At 41.4% G+C, this 14,877-nt stretch overlaps 1 protein-coding gene across 3 annotated transcripts in view; it reads left to right on the plus strand.

The window, feature by feature from the left end:
- The window catches only part of slc2a9l2 (solute carrier family 2 member 9, like 2), an 84,641-nt gene that overhangs the window by 25,600 nt on the left and 44,164 nt on the right, over positions 1-14,877 (plus strand). For all 3 annotated transcript variants that reach the window (XM_058072016.1, XM_058072032.1, XM_058072025.1), the window contains exons 7-9: positions 9,460-9,592; positions 14,286-14,473; positions 14,683-14,793. In XM_058072016.1, coding sequence (XP_057927999.1) covers positions 9,460-9,592; positions 14,286-14,473; positions 14,683-14,793 — 432 coding nt within the window. The remainder of the gene's footprint in view (positions 1-9,459; positions 9,593-14,285; positions 14,474-14,682; positions 14,794-14,877) is intronic.

The following is a 14,877-nucleotide window of genomic DNA, read 5'->3' on the forward strand; positions in this document are numbered from 1 at the left end:
TCATTTTCTACCGCTTTTTCCTCACGAGGGTTGCGGGGGGTGCTGGAGCCTATCCCAGCTGTCTTTGGGCGAGAGGCGGGGTACACCCTGGACTGGTGGCCAGCCAATCACAGGGCACATACGTATATCCAAACAACCATTCACACTCACATTCATACCTATGCACAATTTGGAGTCGCCAATTAACCTAGCATGTTTTTGGAATGTGGGAGGAAACCAGAGTCAGCCTATATTAGTACTTCAAAATTTAAATACCTAAAAATACCTGAACATCTAAAGAACTGGTCCTCAATAGGTGGCTGGTGGTCCACACCAGGCGCACAGTAGGTTTTCATCACCCAAATTATGTAAACGTTGTAATGTAAATGTTTGTATATTTGAGTGTGAAGTTGCTTTATGATGACTTTAGTGACTGTTATATTGTTATATACAATATTTTTATACACTATATTGTTATATACAATCACAGGGCACATATAGACAAACAACCATTCACACTCACATTCATACCTATGGACAATTTGGAGTCGCCAATTAACCTAGCATGTTTTTGGAATGTGGGAGGAAACCAGAGACAGCCTATATTAGTACTTCAAAATTTAAATACCTAAAAATACCTGAACATCTAAAGAACTGGTCCTCAATAGGTGGCTGGTGGTCCACACCAGGCACACAGTAGGTTTTCATCACCCAAATTATGTAAACGTTGTAATGTAAATGTTTGTATATTTGAGTGTGAAGTTGCTATATGATGACTTTAGTGACTGTTTTATACACTATATACACTATATTGTTATATACAATCACAGGGCACATATAGACAAACAACCATTCACACTCACATTCATACCTATGGACAATTTGGAGTCGCTAATTAACCTAGCATGTTTTTGGAATGTGGGAGGAAACCGGAGTACCCAGAGAAAACCCACACATGCACGGGGAGAACATGCAAACTCCACACAGAGATGGCCGGGGGTGGAATTGAACCGTGGTCTCCTAGCTGTGAGGTCTGCGCGCGAACCACTAGCTCTGAGTGGACAGCTACGGGGGCAGATACTGGACATGGTTAAACTCTATATTTTATCAGTATCACTGCCCTGGGCTTTGACATCAGTATCATTTCGGCCTTTTCCCGTATCATTCATGGGCGGTTTCTAGGGTACAGGGCCAATTAATACTGTAGTATGTGATAAGGTCTCCCAGAAGAAGCACCCACCAAGCCCGGGCGCCCCAAGCGCCATCGTGCGGCGATTGAGGCCCCCCACCCTTCACTCAAAAATCCTGGCTAAATACGGAATTGAGATTACATATCCACTGCCTACTTGTCCATATTTGTTGTGAACACCCCTCTTATTTTTCCACCAAATGATGCAGGACATTTCCTTTAGCTTATTTTCTTCCGCTATTACTTTCCACTGACCTTTACCCATGAGCATCACATGAGTCAAGACTCATTTTTAATTCATAAGTATCGGGCCTGTCGCATACACAATTTTACACCATGTGGTTTGAAATGAAATTGAGTTGAGCAGCCAATTTATTCACGTGACCTCTGTGCTGTGTGTTAGGACAGTTTGTTTGTCCGGTAATTTGATGGGAACGTGCTTGATGTATAGCGTGCAATGTATCTCCAGATAATGCCACCATGGTATTTGAATTTGCTGGCCTTTGGTTATAGGAGTCAAGACGTTTTTTGTCACAGTGGAAGGTTCTATTAATAGGAGTGAAAGATGTCACTGGTATAGGGTGTGAAATGGTGATAAGCTTTGACAAATGCTAATTACTCTAACCTTCATGCATCGCCTACTCTTTGGCCGGGGAAACACGTTTATTCAAATAATACAGCAAGGCGAGGGATCTATCACTGAGCTTTTGCGCCAGTGAATGCATCAGCACGTGTGATAGGCTGGGGATTCATTGACCATAATGAATTCTCATTTATACCCGTATCTTCCAAATCACAACTCTCTTAGTCTTTCCAGAGGCTTTTTACTCCTGAAAAATCTATTCTGTATGTGTGGATTGTCATTTAAATGCAATCGATTCCAAGTCGCATGATTGCCATGCAAAACACAAGATGTCACACTAACCTAGACTATAAATTACTTTGACATTTGCCTGCAGGTAATGTCAGCTTGGACGATGTTAAGAACACTATGAATGAATTTTGGAAACATATATTGTTATACTATTCTGTCTTGGTACAGTTTATATAGTTAAAAGTTTTATTGGTTCGGTTATTTTGTCTTATACGTATGTGGTCGGAATCTCTATACACTATAATGCTTATTCAAATTGCCCATTTCCTACCCCTTATCCTTCACTGCAGCTTGTCTTGCTGCCTTCACTTATGTTCTTATTAGGTGAAACGTACTCTCTCTAGGGTTGAGAATATTCCGGTTATTTGCCACCCGGGGAAAAAGGCTTGACTTTCTCATCCCACTGAGCATTCTCTCCTCATTTACATGCAGAGGGCTCAGTCACAGAGGTCATGTGTAGAATTAGGACAGCCATCCACAAGTCATATTGAACCATATGCATATGCATATGGAGGTATTTATGGCGACGCAGACTGAGTAACAGCTGACTGTTGAAGCATCAATACCGCATGTTCTTACTAAGTGACACCGTGAGTCAGATTGTTACATTAGTCATGTTTACATGAGGAGTTTTTCCTCTTTTCGAATGACTTTTCCGAAAACAACGGTATACATGGAAAGGAATATTCCAATCTCTTGTCTACATGCGCCGCTATAATTAAACAGAATAGTCAATGGGGCATGCGCAGTAAAGCATAAACATCAACATCACGTGATACCGACTTTCACTTGTTGGAATAACTACGTATTGCGAGTTTTTTGTTTGTCCAGTCTTGAAATTTAGTTTGAATCAAAAACAAACTTTCCGCAGCAGTCCAGTGCCGATTGCTCACCTCCATTTTTAAAACCGAAGAACGCCTTGAGCTACGTGTTACGTCACATCTGAGCATGTGCTGAAAAAACGCACCTGTGATAAATTTAAACAGGAAAAGATAAAATTCAATCTTGCTAATATTTATACCGCATTTTTTGGACTATAAGTCCGGAGTATAAGTCGCACAAGGCCAGAAATGCATAATTAAGTAGAAAAAAACATACATAAGTCGCACTGGAGTATAAGTTGCTAATTTATTTTACAAACTACTCGACCAAAACAGACATTACGTCCTCTTGGAAGGCAAGTTCTAACATGTAACATAAACAGTTTTTTCATTTATAAGTCGCTTCGGAGTATAAAGTTGTAGGAACAGCCAACCTATGAAAAAAAGTGCGCCTTATAGTCCAGAAAATACGGTAATTAAACTCTGGATATGTTTTATATAGATATACATTTTCTTTTTAAAGAAAAACTGGACTTATGAATAAAGTATAGAAGGGTTTAGAATCTTTTCTATAGATGGCGGTAATGCACACCGAAAGCTACTTGCCAACCGCCAATAAAGAACAGAAGAAGAAAAACACGATGAAGAAGAACGCACCCAACAAGTTTCTGTTTGAGCGGGTACAAGATACCTCAATCGGATTGGGGAAATCCCATTATATCCCATTATATGTTCATTCGAATTGGCACTTTTCTTTCGGAATGAGGTGTATACAAAGGTTACCTTCTTTCCGTTTGAGCAAATAAACCGAATGCAATTGGAATATTTGGGTCCATGTATACATGGCTATTGATTGGCGCAGTATTTAAACAATTAGTAGTTTGTAGTTCTGAAGTAAAGGAGATAGAAGTTACAACAATAGAAGTTAGCCATGAATTAGTTCAAGGTTTATGAAAAAAGTAGTGGCTTTCGGTATTTCCACTTTTTTTGTCCAGATCGTCACCCTCGGTTCTTCTTTAGTCCAGACGCCACCCGCTACAAAATGTTATGGACATTGATTTTTGTATTTTTTCTCATAATCCTAATTGTGTCTGTCTTATGACTGACTGTTTTTGTGTATGTCAGAATAACGGCTATGAAAAAGCAAATATAAACAACAAGGCGAGTGGTGGTCCCTCAGTATAAATCCCTCAGGAATAAATTGGTGAACGGCAAAAACATGCGTGACCTGACATGGCTCAACATGTGAAAGAATCAAAAGTCCCCTCCATCGAATCAATTCGTCTGGCCAACGTTATGTATGCCTGCTCGTGTCCGATAATTACTGCGGTGCGCCTCGTAATCCATCATGCATTGGATTGTAAACAGCCCTAAGTGAGCGACAGCCAATTAAATCTCTCAACTGCTGTTGAAATAAAGATTTTCAGTTAACTGTCGCTGTCCCGTAACAAGCTAGCGTGTTGTTGTTCATTCTGGCTTGAGAATTTGTTTGGTTAAGCTAAAGTAATCAAGACTGACCTAACATCGAGAGTATAATTGGAGAACTTCAACAATGTGGTCCACCTGACATTTCCATTACATGTTACCTACCATGGACGCAAACCCATCTCTGCCTCCTGCATTTACTTGAACGAAGCTGCCATTAAATGTGCTTTCAGCTCTCCGTCCTCTCGACTGTTGGACGACAGACTGGACTTTTCTTTCATTTCAGCTCTGGTCATTCACAGCATGACAGCATACACCCTCCAATCCCAGCAACCTGGCATTAGATGACTGAAAGGAAAAAACAACTAGCCTCATGGGACACACCCAGGAGCGTAGCAGCAAATTCGGAGCCTCCTGAAGGCACCACACCCCCATACACACACACACACATACACATACACTCAGTATGTTTACATGCACTTAAAAAAACAGGATAATTCCATGAATTTGGCTGAAACCAGCTTTTCCCACTTATGTATTGTATATGTATATATTATATACAGTATATATTATATACGTACGTATGTTCTTTTCCTTTATCACCTGCTGCCACTGTATGTGAATGCATCATCAATGTGATGCATCAATACATACGTAAATAACCACAATTGCGTGAATGTGTGCGTAAATCTGAATATTTTTCTCCGTATGACACATTTTGGGTTTCTGGCAAATGGAGACTTTTAGTCAGAATCCCCCCCCCCCCCCCCCCACACACATTTTTATAGCTGAGACCCCATGGGGAATTAACCTTTATTCTGAATTTCATTAAAACAACCTCATCATTGAACCTTTTATTTAGAGAGTATTTATTAAAGGGGACCTATTATGCTCATTTTTTGTCCCTTTGTATTGAGTTGGCTAGGAGACCAGGGTTCAATTCCACCCTCGGGCATCTCTGTGTGGAGTTTGCATGTTCTCCCAGTGCATGCGTGGGTTTTCTCCGGGTACTCCGGTTTCCTCCCACATTCCAAAAACATGCTGGTTAATTGGCGACTCCAAATTGTCCATAGGTATGTGAGTGTGAATGGTTGTTTGTCTATATGTGCCCTGTGATTGGCTGGCAACCAGTCCAGGGTGTACCCCGCCTCTTGCCCAAAGACAGCTGGGATAGGCTCCAGTACCCCCCGCGACCCTCGTGAGAAAAAAGCGGTAGAAAATGAATGAATGAATGTATTGAGTTGTGGATTCCTATAGAGCAGCTACACACAATAACCAGCACAGAAAGCTTTCTAGTTCTTCCAGAATCTGCACCTATTCAGCTGTACTTCTTTGGATTCTGTGCTTTAATGTTTTAATGTATTCCACCAATGGCCCGCCTCCAGGCACGCCCACTTTGCTGTGGTTGGTCACAATCCCGAGTGCTTAGAAGGACTTGTTGTCCCACTAGCTGCAAACACAACTTCATAGGAGTACATAAACAGTATAAAGTGGGATTTATCCTTTTCAAATGTTCGCTTTATGTCCGCCATATTGTGTTGGATCCTGAATCCGATCCGGAAGTTGAGACTGGACAGTCTGAACTTTCTCAAGAAAATGTCTCTCAATAGTAAATATCATTTTATCGATCACTTTTCTACAGCATTGGTAACATCTAATGTGGTCATTAAATTTTTTTTGCGGGACTACCAGTGTTTAAAAAACTCGGATAGAGCCACAAATCGTAGTGGGAACAATATTCCCACTTTCCCCCCTGGACAAGCCATTGTTTACACTGACCAGTTTACTGTAAACCAATAGTTATTTAATGACTTTCACTTTTCAGTCCCTTACATGCACAATATGTTTACCATACAATCTATCAGAGCATGAAAAGACCGATCAATCATAATCCTAACTCCGTGATGTACAGCTCATACATAAAGCACATCACCGCATCATACCTTAGCTTCCAGTTTTTAATATGCGCTAGATGATAACCTATCAAAATAGATAAGACCATGGAGTCATTTGTAGTTTATGTGAAAACAGCACACAGACAGGGTTTTACTGGAAAATCTACCATAAAACATCAGACAGCACATTTATCACGCTATACGAGTACTGCCCATTTATTTCCCGGAGAGAGATAGAACGAGAGAGGCACCAACATCCCACACAGCGAACACTCACTGATTCAAATTCATGAACAGCTTATTTGGATTTAGGGAGCAGGGCTGGTGTATGGAATCAGAGTTCTAATTCGCTGTAGTAACAGGCCAGTAAATTGATGTGTGTGTGTGTGTGTTTGTGTGTGCAGTCACTGAATGGTAAACACTTCATGCTTGAACAGTCATATTAATATTGTCAATCATAAGCAGACCTCTCGATGCATTTCTTTTAAAGGATGTGTAGTTGTCTATTTGTTTATCGTGGTTAATTGGTTCCAGACCAGTACGTGAATTTCAATGTTTCAACAGCCGTCCGTCTCGGTATTGGCCATTTCCGATAATTTGTACTTAAATATGCATTTTTTATTTCATATTTCATTTTTTTTTACTAATAATAGGTGGTGCACTGGAAATACAAATACAAATAATTTTTTAAACTTTATTTAAAAGGACTGAAGGCAACTGGCCCGAGGGGGGAATCGAACTCTGGTCTCCTAGCTGTGTGGCCTGCACGCAAACCACTTGCATACTATGCAGCCTTCTTAAATGTAAATACAAATAATTTTATAAACTTTATTTAAAAGGACTGGATGCAACAGGTTGAAGGTGGAATCGAACTTGAGTTTCATAGCTGTGTCGCCTGCACACAAACCACTCGCATACTATGCAGCCTTCTTAAATGTAAATACAAATAATTTTATAAACTTTATTTAAAAGGACTGGATGCAACAGGTTGAAGGTGGAATCGAACTTGAGTTTCATAGCTGTGTCGCCTGCACACAAACCACTCGCATACTGTGCAGCCTTCTTAAATGTAAATACAAGTAATTTTATAAACTTTATTTAAAAGGACTGGATGCAACTGGTTGAAGGTGGAATTGAACTTGATTTTCATAGCTGTGTGGCCTGCGCACTAACCACTCGATCACCGTGCAGCCTTCTTAAATGTAAATACAAATTATTTTATAAACTTTATTTAAAATGAGTGGCTGCAACTGGCCCGAGGGTGGAATCAAACTCTGGTCTCCTCGCTGTGTGGCCTGTGCGGTAACCACTGGTCCATCGTGCAGCATTCTTAAATGTAAATACAAATTATTTTTAAACTTTATTTAAAAGGACTGGATGCAATTCGCTCTAAATAACATTTTTTGCAAACCAAAAAAAAAAAAGGCCACCACCGGCTAGTATATGTTAACAATAAAGGTTTACAAGAACATTTTCTGTAAAAAATGTCTGTATTTTTAGTTACGAAGTTATGAATTACATTTTCTTTCAGCCTGAATAAAATAACTGGCTGTCACTCAAAACTGTTGATATTCACGTACATGTAGCAGAAAGTGTGAAATTGCTTCAAATGCTCTTTTTTGTTCCCTTGAAAAGCAAATGTTGCATACCCAAGCCCATAAATCTAGCAGGCAGCGAATGACAAATATGCAGCGTCAGTGATACACTGCGAATAATGTGGCGTATACGGCACCTGAGAGAAACTAAATGGTCAAGATTGTTCTCATGAATCCACCTCTGTTTGGCTATCCATCTTTGCTGCCACCCTGAAGAGCGCTGCAGGATACAATCGTGAAATAACCTATTTTGATAGCCACAATTTATGATATTGGCTTTATCACCGGTTGATAATTTTGTGCTTCACCCAGCAGAGCAATGGTAATAAAAAATGGCATCTCAGTATTTATATAGTATGGTAGCCTGTATAGAATTTGATGGCACCGCCGCTTCTTCTTCCTGCTGCTTTCTTTTTATTCCCGATGCCAAGATGGCAGTAACATTACAAACTCTCTCCCGGTCACTGTCACAAAACAGCAATGGAAGTCCACTTTATTCTTGCACATCCGACTAATTATTGTGTCACCAATTGCAAGTAAAAAAAATATACATTGGGGTGTCACGAGACCTTGCAAGGTTAACACATGATGATAGTCGCCCCTCACTCGGTAGCGTTCATTCATCCATTTTCTACCGCTTATCCTCACGAGGATTGCGGTGCGTGCTGAAGCCTATCCCAGCTGTCTTCGGGCGAGAGGCGGGGTACTCCACACAGAGATGGCCGAGGGTGGAATTGAAGTCGGGTCTCCTAGCTGTGAGGTCTGTGCGTTAACCACTCGACCGCCGTGTAGCCGATGATCGCAACAATACAGAATAAAAACATTCATTCATTTTCTACCGCTTATCCTCACGAGGGTCGCGGTGGGTGCTGGAGCCTATCCCAGCTGTCTTTGGGCGAGAGGCGGGGTACACCCTGGACAGCCAATCACAGGGCACATATAGACAAACAACCATTCACACTCACATTCATACCTATGGACAATTTGGAGTCACCAATTAACCTAGCATGTTTTTGGAATGTGGGAGGAAATCGGAGTACCCGGAGAAAACCCATGCATGCACGGGGAGAACGTGCAAACTCCACACAGAGATGGCTTAGGGTGGAATTGAACTCGGGTTTCCTAGCTGTGAGGCCTGCGCGCTAACCGTAATCAATATGATGCCATGCAATTTCCGTCTAGTGTTTGTTTTTGTAGATGATGATAGTGCTTTGTGAGGGCTGCACGGCGGTCGAGTGGTTAGCACACAGACCTCACAGCTAGGAGACCCGAGTTCAATTCCACCCTCGGCCATCTCTGTGTGGAGTTTGCATGTTCTCCAACTTGTAATGCCACTAACCACTCGGCCTGATAGTTTTTTCCATTAAAAAACAAATCCTACAATGTTATTTCCTGTTCAAATTTAAATTCAAGAAAACCCAACAACTACTTTCTTTGCTCAGCTGTGTTGCCACTCAAGTATGCTGTTGAGTGATGATTTCCACATTGGAAAACATTTGTGAATGCTCCACTTTCTCTGATGGAAACAATAAAAGAGTAGCACAAGAGAAATATATTCGTAAGAACTGTTGGTGGATGTGGTGCACAAAGTACACACTCAACAGGAAATATCAAAACTTTAGCATAAATTTTTGTTTATAACAACAACTGTGTTTTTTTTTTGTCTGATTTTTGACTGCAGGAGTCCAGGTGGAACTACTTATTTTCTTTCCTGGCAGTGCCTGCAGTGCTGCAACTCTGTGTTCTACCTTTCCTCCCAGAGAGTCCACGCTTCCTGCTGATCGACAGGAGGGATGAAGCTGCAGCAGTGAGAGGTAATTTTTATTTTACACCAACAGAGATAAATAATGACACCACTGTTGCTCGGGTTTAGCGCCACAACACATTCAAACTGTTGTATTGTTCCGGTAATTTCTTGATCTTTAGAGATGCCCAGGTTCAAGACCACGGGTGCTGAAAATTAGTTTTGAAATGAAAAGTCCCAAACTTCTACTTACTTCTACTCTACAATAAACATAGAGCACATATGAGTTGTTCAAGGGCGCACACACTCTTGAACGAGGGAAGGTTTATGGTCAATGGAAACAAGATAGTTGAAACAATACATATCACTAGGGAGAAGAAGTTACATGTTCAAACTACATACTATAAGTCCATACAGCATTGGATGTGGGCATACTGTAGCTCAACCACATTCATTAGCTCAGCATGCAGAACTCTTATGTCACATAAGACTTTGATTAGAGTTGTCTCCAGGGGGTTTGTGGTGCTTTGATGCTGAAGATAATTCTCTCGAGGGTGACTTTCTTGAGATTTTCAAAGCTGGGCTCAGCGTTGCAGAACTATAGTTAAACTTTTGATGATTAAAAAAAATATATATTTGTAATCAATATTTTATTTTGGAAATTGGAAAACTTCAACAGCAACAGTCTTGGTTGAGTACACCACTATCTGTTCACCCATCTAAATTATCTGTATCCGTATTCCGGGTGGGTGGGACATAAACCAAAAGTGGGTTTGGTTTAACCGAAAATACCTGTAATCTGTAACGGATATAACGAGTATCCGGCTCATCGAGTAAGGAATTCTTGTACTAATGTACACAACTGATAAGAAATGTAATGATGGTAAGATCTCTGGTAAATATTAGATCTCCTGTTTTGTTAGATTATACAAAATCATTATTAATTTTTTTTTTAACTAAGCTGTCCCTCTCAGTAGCAGCCATTTTTTTAATGATTTTGACTGATTTTTCAAAGCACACAGAATATTGTTTTATTGGGCTATATAGAAATGGTATATACCAAAATAAAGACTAGTCTGTCATGTTTCATCAGGAAAAAAACGTTGTTTTTACCTTTTTCTGTTGTGTAGTAATCAGCAGTAGAACATAGGTAAGTTCCAGCAAAATATCACTTCTCAACAAAAAAAGGGCTTTTTGTGAAAAGATAAATTTCAAGCATAACTTTCACTTTCGACACAAATTCAGCCATATATATAATAAAGCCAAAATATCTAAACAGCTATGCCACATCATAACCAACACAATAAGTTGTTATTTTACACAAAAATACCCATTTAGCCACTATTACAACAGAAGAGGACAGGCTTCTGACACTCCTACCAGAACACTAGGTTAGGTCACCATCGGGGGACTCAATCCCACAGACCCAACAGGTCCAGCAAAATGACACTGGTCTGCAGTTGGTGTCCCTGGCTTCTCTTCCCACACAACTGAGGAGACTGAAGTCAGCGCAGCTTATATAGCTCCATGCTTAACGATTGAGTGATTGAACCCAAGTGAGCATGTCATGGCATGGTGCCTTCAAGGGCCAAAGTGAGTATGGGGAAAAAAGCGCAGAGGCTGAGGATTTTGACCCTGTTAAAATGACCCTTAAAATGTTATTTCGACTGCACCAAACATGCTGTCTTCTATTGTGGAGTTGCATCATCACCTCTTTGTGTCTGTTGTCCCAAAACGTAATATACATATGAATACGTCTTACAAACTTTATGCAATGTCTGAATGCACCTGAGGATGTTTTTTTTTTTTTCCAACGGGACACAATCATTATTATTTACTCTCCGCCATCTGTCTTTGTTTATGCTCTCCGCAAACTGTCAGTTCATATCAAACTCAAATGTTCCATCATTTTAACACCTAAAATGTTGATGGGTCAAGAGTCTTACCGTTTAAGTCGCTCGACATGCTGGGAGATAATGCCATTCATGAAACAGTCATGCTGTGATCCATATTTGTGCTGCTGTGATATTTAATTACAAGTGGAATGATCATGCATCTGTGGCTCTTCAGACAGCCAGTGCCAATCTGGGGTGGCTGGAGTATGTCCTTGAGGGAGACGAGTGGTTGGCAAAAAAATATATCCTGGCCAGGCTCCCCTCATATTTTTTTTCTATGGGCCAAAATGTGATGAGCACAACCTCAGCTCATCATGAATGAATGCATGAATGCATGAATGAATGAATGAATGAATGAACAAATGAGCATCACTGTGGATCCGTGTGGTTGGCTCGTATTGCAATGGTTGTCGACATGCACAAGTCTTCCAAGGTGGCCCTGGAAGGCCGTGTTAACAACCCACTAAGGCCTTATTAACAACCCAGCGTCCGACAGGAACAGCGTATCTCCCTGCAACCTGTCTCGCTCCTTGTCATGGTGCATTTGTGCTGTGACGCTGACCTCCATTTTAAACATCACAGAGGCAGATAAGAGTTTTTGTGGTGAGATCAGCCATGTGGTTTGGTCTAGAATACAGGAAGCAGAACTGTGGGTTGCAGAGATGAGGATGCTGAGGTTCTCATTGGGAGTGACCAGGATGGATAGGATCAGGTACGATTACATCAGAGGGACATTAAATTATTTGTACAAATTACTGTTTACGCTTTACATTGTTCATATTTGATTTATTATTATATGGGAGCCAGGCAACAACATTTCATTGGCAATTTCACCGCTGTGTTATTGTGCAATGACAATAACAATAAAGGAAGTCTATCCATCCATCCATCCATCCTACATGTTAGAGGCCTTGGAGATAAAGTCAGTTATCGGCCAGACTGAGATGGTTGGGACATGTCCAGAGGAGAGATAGTGAATATATTGGTAGAAGGATGGTGCGTTCAGAGCTGCCAGGTAGGATGCTGGGGTTCTCATTGGGAGTGACCAGGATGGATAGGATCAGGAATGGGTACATCAGAGGGACATTACATGTTAGAGGCCTTGGAGATAAAGTCAGTTATCGGCCAGACTGAGATGGTTGGGACATGTCCAGAGGAGAGATAGTGAATATATTGGTAGAAGGATGCTGTGTTTAGAGCTGCCAGGTAGGATGCTGAGGTTCTAATTGGGAGTGACCAGGATGGATAGGATCAGGAATGGGTACATCAGAGGGACATAGAGATGTTGGTAGAAGGATGCTGCGTTTAGAGCTGCCAGTTAGGAGGTGTAGAGGACGACGATACAGATGCGGAAGACAGGGTTGGATGGAAGAGATTGATGTTCTCTGGCGACCCCTGAAGGGAAAAAACCCAAAGAGAAAGAAGAGAAAGAAGAGGCAGATTCAGGCCGTTCACCTTTTAGGGTTGCTCCACAGAGTGTACGTATCTTGAGTGAAAGTGCGCATTGACAGACTTGAGTTAGAAACGGAGAACGCCGCACAGCTGCCCACCTTTTCCTGCTTACTCGCTGGTAGAATTGTGCCCTAAAAGCATACCATTGGAGGAAAAATGCCTGACATATTTTATCTTTTGGTGTGACTAGCTGAAATGACGTAATGCCATTTTTTCTGTTGGGATTCAAAGTGACCGTGATGGTCCTTTTAAAGGCTTTGGTGTTGCTACCTTCTTTCATCATGAGGTATTGCCAAGGATTAGACTGCAGCAATAACATGTCCCCGATGTTTTTTCTCCTATAGAAATTTACATGGACACAACTGCCATTTGAATTTTTTTTTTTTTAACTGAGAAATACAGTATTGGATCAATCATGGCATTGGATCATTCCCAATTAGTTAAGATGTCAAGATGACTATATCTGCATTATTAATTATCCCAAAGCGTTCCAAAAAGGTGAATTTGACTTTCTTTGAAGCTGTACGGTGTTTAGGGAACAGTGTCTGATGTTTCTGTTTCATCTGTTTCAACGGTAGTGGGAATAGGAAAAAGTCTGAAACTGCTTCAGGCGGCTCTGGAAAACCGCAGAGCATAAATGTGACATACTTTGACCCTTAAAGCAGCACAGAGACTTATAATAAGGGTGAGAATATTGTCTGCTATTAAATCCGCCAGTGCTGTTCAAAAAGGCAGTGCTTGTAAACTGGGAATTCACATAAAATGCACACATTTTGTTGTATTCATCCATAATGCTTATCCTCATGTTTTCGAGAGGCGGGGGTACACCCTGGACTGGTCGCCAGCCAATCACAAGGCACATAGAGACAAACAACCATTCACACTCACATTCATACCTATGGACAATTTGGAGTCGCCAATTAACCGAGCATGTTTTTGGAATGTGGGAAGAAACCGGAGTACCCGGAGAAAACCCACGCATGCACGGGGAGAACATGCAAACTCCACACAGAGATGGCTAGGGGTGGAATTGAACTCGGGTCTCCTAGCTGTGAGGTCTGTGCGCTAACCACTAGACCGCCGTGCAGCTGATGATCACAACATTCGTTCATTCATTTTCTACCGCTTATCCTCACGAGGGTCGCGGGAGGTGCTGGGGCCTATCCCAGCTGTCTTCGGGCAAAAGGCGGGGTACACCCTGGACTGGTCTCCAGCCAATCACAGGGCACATATAGACAAACAACCATTCACACTCACATTCATACCTATGGACAATTTGGAGTCGCCAATCAACCTAGCATGTTTTTGGAATGTGGGAGGAAACCGGAGTATCCGGAGAAAACCCACCCATGCACTTGGAAGGATGGTAGAAATGTTAATTTCTAAATTCCTTTTCCTGTATAATGTATATTCCAGCCTTCCAGAGGTTCCTTGGAAAAAAGGATGTTTCTGTTGAGTTGGAAGAGGTCCACGCCGAGGCTCGAGCTCAGGAAAATCTCCTTACGGTCTCCTCGTTACAGCTGCTGAAGAATCGTGCTGTCCGTTGGCAGCTCATCACCGCCATGGTCACCATGGCCTGCTATCAGCTCTGTGGCCTCAATGCTGTAAGCTATACGGCACACACTGCTTACTTTTTCTTTTTAAACAATCCTGGAACTTTTCTTACAATATTACCCCTCTAGCTCTCTCTCTCTCTCTCTCTCGCTCTCTCTGTTTATCGAACAAAAGAATTGAAAAGTCAGGGTATCAAATAAACAAGATGAATCAATGAGTACCCTGAAGGAATTGTGCCGTTTGATTTGTGTTTCTCCAGCTCTGGTACTACACCAATGGGATTCTACAGGCAGCAGGCTTTGATGAGACGCTTATCCCATACATAACCCTCAGCACAGGCGCTATAGAGACTTTGGCTGCCATTGTCTCGGTGAGTATTACCACTTTAAATCATCCAGACACCCTGCAAAAGTCACATCCTGTATTTAAACCCTATTAAACACATGTTTGAACA

Source organism: Doryrhamphus excisus, chromosome 1 (assembly GCF_030265055.1).
Source record: "Doryrhamphus excisus isolate RoL2022-K1 chromosome 1, RoL_Dexc_1.0, whole genome shotgun sequence".
Classification (NCBI taxonomy): domain Eukaryota; kingdom Metazoa; phylum Chordata; class Actinopteri; order Syngnathiformes; family Syngnathidae; genus Doryrhamphus; species Doryrhamphus excisus.